General features: G+C 43.4%; 1 protein-coding gene across 2 annotated transcripts in view; it reads right to left on the bottom strand.

The window, feature by feature from the left end:
- Window positions 1-3,009: 3,009 nt before the first annotated feature.
- Window positions 3,010-7,574, bottom strand: part of LOC138971263 (uncharacterized) — a 19,592-nt gene continuing 15,027 nt past the window's right edge. Inside the window, exons 11-13 of one of the 2 annotated variants that reach the window (XM_070343971.1) lie at window positions 6,972-7,092; window positions 6,559-6,639; window positions 3,010-4,429 (exon numbers count right to left, since the gene is read on the bottom strand). In XM_070343971.1, coding sequence (XP_070200072.1) covers window positions 6,582-6,639; window positions 6,972-7,092 — 179 coding nt within the window. In that variant the 3' untranslated portion in view covers window positions 3,010-4,429; window positions 6,559-6,581. The remainder of the gene's footprint in view (window positions 4,430-6,558; window positions 6,640-6,971; window positions 7,093-7,574) is intronic. The other variant, XM_070343970.1, reaches the window with a different exon arrangement.

Below are 7,574 nucleotides of genomic sequence, written 5' to 3'. Positions count from 1 at the left end.
ATTCAAAGGCAAGCAGGGGGGGGGGGGGGGGTAATGGGCGGTTGGGAAGAAGGGGGTTCGGGCGATCCAGGGTTAAGGTAAATGACACAAACGACAGTGAACAGCTCGCTACATCCTCCTGCAAAAAAGATAGGTTCGAGGGCGAGAGGGACAGGCAAGGAGGGTTGGAGAGGGGGGAGGGGGGGGGTAGTATTGGGTAGTTAGGGAGATGGGGGTACAGGAGATCCAGGGTCCAAATGCTACAGAGAAGAGGATGAGGAGGGGGGGGGACAGGCTGAGATACAGTGGCAAGGAAGGAGAAGAAGGACGGAACAAATAGGAGAATGACGTTGGAGGAAGAGTCGGGGGTGAGGGTAGAGGGGGTGGGGTGGGGATGTGGGGGAGTCGTGCATGCTAAAAGCCCCGACATGTTTGCTCGGGCCCTGCGTTCAAACACAACACACAAAGGATGTTTTCAGAGCATCGCCCCGCTATGTGAATGGGGCAATTTCTCGCCCCAGCTATTTTCCTTCTTCTCCTTCTGCTTTGTTGCAATTGTTCGAGCAATGTGATGTCAGAGAGAGAAAGAGAGAGGGAGAGGGGGGAGGAGAGAGAGAGAGACAGACAGACAGACAAACAGACAGACAGACAAACAGACAGGCAGACAGACAGAGACTGAACTTTACTTTACAATGATAATGGGAGACAGACAGACAGACTGTCCGAGTACACAGCAGTGAAATGTTGTTATCATTATATTTAGTCAAGTTTTGACTAAATATTTTAACATCGAGGGGGAATCGAAACGAGGGTCGTGGTGTATGTGCGTGTGTGTGTGTGCGTGTGTGCGTGTGTGCGTGTGTGTGTGTGTGTGTCTGTGTGTGTGTGTAGAGCGATTCAGACTAAACTACTGGACCGATCTTTATGAAATTTGACATGAGAGTTCCTGGGTATGAAATCCCCGAACGTTTTTTTCATTTTTTGGATAAATGTCTTTGATGACGTCATATCCGGCTTTTCGTGAAAGTTGAGGCGTCACTGTCACGCCCTCATTTTTCAACCAAATTGGTTGAAATTTTGGTCAAGTAATCTTCGACAAAGCCCGGGGTTCGGTATTGCATTTCAGCTTGGTGGCTTAAAAATTAATTAATGACTTTGGTCATTAAAAATCTGAAAATTGTAAAAAAAAAATAAAAATTTATAAAACGATCCAAATTTACGTTTATCTTATTCTCCATCATTTGCTGATTCCAAAAACATATAAATATGTTATATTCGGATTAAAAACAAGCTCTGAAAATTAAATATATAAAAATTATTATCAAAATTAAATTGTCCAAATCAATTTAAAAACACTTTTCATCTTATTCCTTGTCGGTTCCTGATTCCAAAAACATATAGATATGATATGTTTGGATTAAAAACACGCTCAGAAAGTTAAAACAAAGAGAGGTACAGAAAAGCGTGCTATCCTTCTTAGCGCAACTACTACCCCGCTCTTCTTATCAATTTCACTGCCTTTGCCATGAGCGGTGGACTGACGATGCTACGAGTATACGGTCTTGCTGAAAAATGGCAGCTACTTGACTAAATATTGTATTTTCGCCTTACGCGACTTGTTTTAAATATTACGTTAGGCGTCTTTCTTTTTTCCTTATGTTTTGCCTTTTAAGCCCGGAAATACTTTGAGTAAAATCAGCTACATCAGTAGAGTGAGAGAAAGAGAGGGAGAGAGAGAGAGGGGGGAGAGAGAGAGGGAGGGAGGGAGGGGATAGACTATACATCAGTTACATATTTCATTATTTAAGCTATTGCGTTGGGCCGTTTTGCTTTGACCTGCATTTTACCGATTGAAAGCTAAACGAGTCACAAAATAAAACCAGATACAGGTTTTTCAAGGAAAGAATTGACACTATATGCTTTCAATAGATGTAGGTTGAAGTGGTTTGCGACAGTGGCGTCTAAAATAATCTTTCCTTTTCTTCAGTTTTTCCCTTTTCTTTCTTTCTTTCTTCTTTCTTTTTTTATGTTTAAAGGCAGAGTAAGCCTCCCGTAAACCATCACAGATACGGTCAGGCTTTTACACACAGTACAAACACCATTTCATTTAAACACTCACCAATTGAGAACATCCTAGGTGCCCTCCGTAAAGAGCGAACAATTTTCAAAGAATTTATTTTTGCGTGGTTTATCTTACCCCTGAGCCATCGTGAACCCGTGTGATCCAGTTTTCCCTTTTCACAATGCAGTCGTCATAGTTAGTCATTTGAATGCGACTCGACGTGAGCTTATCTACAATAGCACGTTTTTTTATGCACGAAACAACGGCTGTGGTTCACAAGAACTCTAGCGATGGCTTTTGACTGTTGAGAGGAACGGCGATTTGCACTGATAAACCGGCCGTCGTCTGCTACGACCCTTGCGTGACCCTGCTTCCGGGCTTTTCTTTTTTTAAACTTTCACAACTTCGAATTGTTCTGATCTTGTCTTGATGAAAAACGAATTCTTTTATGATTAAAGAATGTTTGTGTAACAAGCTGTCAATTTATTATTTAGATTTTAAAAGTTAGGTCTAGCGCAAAAACGAGGCGCCGTTGTTGTTAACGGAACAAGTCTACGAAAATAAATTCTTGGAAAATGTCTCACGCTCGACAGAAAGCAGCCAGGATGTTCCCGTTCGGTGAGCGTTCAAATGGAAGTATGCTTGTACTGTATTTAGACGCTCGGGGAGCTCTGTGATGGTTTACGGGAGGCTTACTGTGCCTTTAATGTTGTATGCTGTTGTTGTTTTTTTTGTTTTTTATTTCTTTTGTTTGCTATTTATTTCTGAATACATCCATTTAGGTGACTATAACAGCACACACGCACCCGTACCAATGAATGCACATACGCACGCACAAACCGTTCACCATACACACACACACACACACACACACACACACACACACACACACACACACACACACACACACACACACACACACACACACACACAGCAGGAACATTCAGTATAACGGCAACATACACAAATTATGAGCAAAGTTTGTTTATTGTAATCTTGATCAAATATGCCGTGCTTACCCATCACAAGCGTTGTATGAGACAATAACAGATAAGTACAATGGTAATGGAAACTTCACGCACCATGCACAATGACAATTTGTTAAATGCATTCATGCAAAACGTTAGAAAACAACATTCGCCTGTCATCATGTCTATGTAACTAATATTGAAATGCATAAATACACACAAACAAATAAATAAGCAAAGGGACGTATATAAGCACTATATATAGACGACATGACTGTGCAGGAAGAGTGTTAGTGACAGTTGTGCGTAACCAATCTCCTGGCACCTGAGAGAACAAAATGAACAAGCGACTTTCATCCTCAAAAAAAAGTTGATCGCCGCAAGCTCTTAATTATGTTCATTATTCTCCAAGGCACTCAAACTACATGGCTGGGACTGCACAATGTCATGAATCCTGAATAATGTTAAGGGGGGGGGGGGGGTCTGGGGGCCCCAGACGCTGAAGGATTTGTATAACTAACAACCAAACAACGTCACCACAGACATTACGATTCCGGATTTCCGGCATATACCGGAAGAATCCCACCCATAAAACTAACACTTACGTACACACATAAACAAAAGAACCACTTTTTATTCATGACCAGACATTGTCCTTTGATTAAGATTGTGTTGTTGTTGTTGTTGTTGTTGTTGTTGGGTTTGTTTGTTGTTGTTTTGTGTGCGGGTTTTTTTTTTTTTTTTTTTTTTGGGGGGGGGGGGGGGTTGCAAACATTGTTACGGGATTGCCTTGGTAACAAGAACTCTTGACAGTTTCTATTTGCATTGAGGTGGCGTCAATACATGAGGTGGTTCATTTTTTAAGTGGTTCGTTGTGACAATTATCTTTTACTTCTTGAGCCAGTATCATCAGTTCTTGAACAGGTATACAAAACAAATAAAGTATCATCACAAGTTGACCCTACTTTGCTGTTTCGACAGAACGGTAAATGATGAATGGGCGTCAGTCTACCCTCCATCTAGCCACTGAGTGACCGGATGGATACTGAGCGTGAACACAATCGTGAGTACGTGTCTTTGTGTCCGTAAGCTGAAGCTGGCACACAAAAACATGTCAACAGGGATGTTACGAGAATTTATTTCTTCGGAAACATTTGCCGAAATGTTGACAACAATTTCGGCAAGTTTTAAGTTGCAGTTCTTGGTATCACCGTTCACCCACAGTGAACAAGTTCGGCAAATCTTGACGACAAAGTTTGCGGCGATTTGAAATCAGTTTTGAGCGTTTCATCACTCGCCGACGCCATACGAACTTGCTCAGTATTGTAGCTTCTCATCCCAGGAATCGTAACGATTGGAGGAACTCTTCTCTGTCATCATTGTTTCGTTTCGCGAGTTGTTGTCAAACCCATAGCTCCTCCTGCAACAAAGAAATAAGCTCAGTAATTGTTCTTTTAATTCCGACATCCACGTGTCACAGTAAACGTCAGTAGACCTGGCAAAAGCACGGTAAAGCATTGCTGGTGAACAAAATGTTGGAAACTTTCAGCTTCATAGAATTGTAAACACTCAAGGATCTGTCCGAGGTCGGGCAGGACCGACGAGTTCTATGTAGCATAAACCTTGACGGATACAAAACGCGAATACCAGAGCAGTACCAAATTTGTAGAGAAACCAGGTATTGCATGTCATCTCCAAAACGTCCATCCAAGATGGCACCCACTAGAGACGTCCTCGGCAGCCGTTGTAATCTCGTTGCTATATAACTCTACATCTACAGTCTGCTACAAGTTCTACATCTACAGTCTGCTACAAGTTCTACATCTACAGTCTGCTACAAGTTCTACATCTACAGTCTGCTACAAGTTCTACATCTACAGTCTGCTACAAGTTTTACATCTATAGTCTGCTACAAGTTCTACATCTACAGTCTGCTACAAGTTCTACATCTACAGTCTGCTATAAGTTCTACATCTACAGTCTGCTATAAGTTTTACATCTACAGTCTGCTACAAGTTCTAAATCTACAGCCTGCTACAAGTTTTACATCTATAGTCTGCTACAAGTTCTACATCTACAGTCTGCTATAAGTTTTACATCTACAGTCTGCTACAAGTTCTAAATCTACAGCCTGCTACAAGTTTTACATCTATAGTCTGCTACAAGTTCTACATCTACAGTCTGCTACAAGTTCTACATCTTAAGTCTGATACACGTTCTCTACAGTCTGCTACAAGTTCTACATCTACAGTCTGATACAAGTTCTCTACAGTCTGCTACAAGTTCTACATCTACAGTCTGCTATAAGTTCTACATCTACAGTCTGCTATAAGTTCTCTACAGTCTACTGCAAGTTCTACATCTACAGTCTGCTACAAGTTCTACATCTACAGTCTGATACAAGTTCTCTACAGTCTGCTACATGTTCTACGTCTACAGTCTCAGGGGCGGACCTAGGGGGGGGTTCCTGGGTGCCCGGAACCCCCCCCCACCCCCCATCCGTTTTTTTTTTTACCTTGTTATCTTCCACGAGAGGCCTCCGATTGACCTAAAAAAATAAAATTCCTTCAGCATCTGGGGGGCTTTGCCCCCCAGACCCCCCACCAGGGCTTTGCCCATGGACCCCACCGGGGCCTCGGCGGCCCCTGGACCCCTGCTCCAATTTGGAACCCCCCCCTTATCCACAACTAGGTCCGCCCCTGAGTCTGCTATAAGTTCTACATCTACAGTCTGCTACAACAGGGCCGGACTACCGGGGGGGTTATGGGGGTTGCGCAACCCCCCCCCCTCCCCTAGCCTAAACATGTACCTCACTTATTAATTTTTTTTAATTATTGTTTATTTTATGCCGTTTCATGCAAGGAGCGACCATTTTCCTATCTCAAAATATGACCTACCCATCAGCTTCAGGGGGCTCTGCCCCTTGACCCCGCCAGGGGCTCTGCCCCTTGACCCCGCCAGGGGGAACATCCCCCTTGACCACCACTGGCAACCCCCCCCCCCCTCCTCTTCGCCTAGTCCGGCCCTGCTACAAGTTCTACGTCTACAGTCTGCTACAAGTTCTAAATCTACAGCCTGCTACAAGTTCTAAATCTACAGCCTGCTACAAGTTCTAAATCTACAGTCTGCTACAAGTTCTACATCTACAGTCTGCTACAAGTTCTACATCTACAGCCAGCTACAAGTTCTACATCTACAGTCTGCTACGACAAGTTCTACATCTACAGTCTGCTACAAGTTCTACATCTACAGCCAGCTACAAGTTCTACATCTACAGTCTGCTACAAGTTCTACATTTGCTCCTGTCTTCGGCCTCTTTAGGGAGGCAGTCAGTGGGTCTCGTTGCCGAAAAGCTTTTTGTTTTGTTTTTGGGTTATGTTTTCCCAAACCCTCCGCCGGTGTTTACCCCCGTGTGCCATGCCCTCGTGGCTTTGCTGTTAGGGTGTTAAGCTTCAGCTCATCCGTCCAGTTCTTTCGTACGTTGTTACTGTTAGGTGCAGAAGCTTCCAAAGGGACGGACTTTGTGAGGAAAGAAACGTTTGGGCATACCTATCGAAACCAAACAAAGACGCTTAGCTCTCGGGCTGTGTTGCTTCTGTGGACTCATTGAAACGGTAAGCCCCAGAAAGCCTAGGGAAAAACATCATCATCTTCATAAGAGCAACACACTATTGTTCAAAGGCGATCATGTAGACTAAACTCGATGTTTGCATCTTATCTTGGTACAAATCGACGTTAACATTGCATCACTGAAAACGCCTTCCGAACACGCTCTTTCCTTTGACAGCCCCTACCAACTTACTCTTTAAATATAAAAAATATGAAATAAAAAATAAATAAATAAATAATACACACACAAAAAAAGAAAAAGAAAAGAAGAAACACAGAGAGAAACAGAAGAAGGTCGAATTGAATAAGAAAACCTGCAAATGTAACACCCACACACACAAACCGTAACATACCTGAGAGATTTACGCTTCCAGATGACGATAACGATGACAACCACAGCGACGACGATGACAGCAACAACCACACCAGCAATAAGAGCGTCATCTGAGCTTTTGTCATCCTTACCAGTCCCCTCTGCAACATACAAAAGATTGTTGTTACTGAACGTATCAGGGCCGGACCCAGGGGGGGGGGGTTCCAGGGGTTCCAGAACCCCACCCCTGGAAAAAGCATGTACCTTGCTTTGGGTGTGTTTTTTTGTACTAGTTTTAGCACCAAAACAATGCTGCTCTTAACCCTCAAAACAAGGCCCAGAATGCACCAGATTGCACAGATTTTAACCGTTTTTCAAAAATTTTCCGGGGGAGCATGCCCCCGGACCCCCCTAGTTCGCCACTTCGCTGATTTGCCCCCCAAAAAAGGAGGAACCCCCCCCCCCCCCCTTACAACTCATTTGGTCCGGCCCTGCGTATGGGAAACCCAGAGAGAAACTACCACGGTGAACCCAAATAAATGCAAACCACAAAAACCACAAAAAATGCTTATAACTTCTACATCTGGTGACCGAATTACTTCATAGTTAAAACTCTGTATCATACAGTCTGTCCGACTGATTT

This window comes from Littorina saxatilis, linkage group LG7 (assembly GCF_037325665.1).
Source record: "Littorina saxatilis isolate snail1 linkage group LG7, US_GU_Lsax_2.0, whole genome shotgun sequence".
NCBI lineage: Eukaryota > Metazoa > Mollusca > Gastropoda > Littorinimorpha > Littorinidae > Littorina > Littorina saxatilis.
Note: the sequence above shows the minus strand (reverse complement) of the source record. Positions and strands in the feature narration are given on the sequence as shown.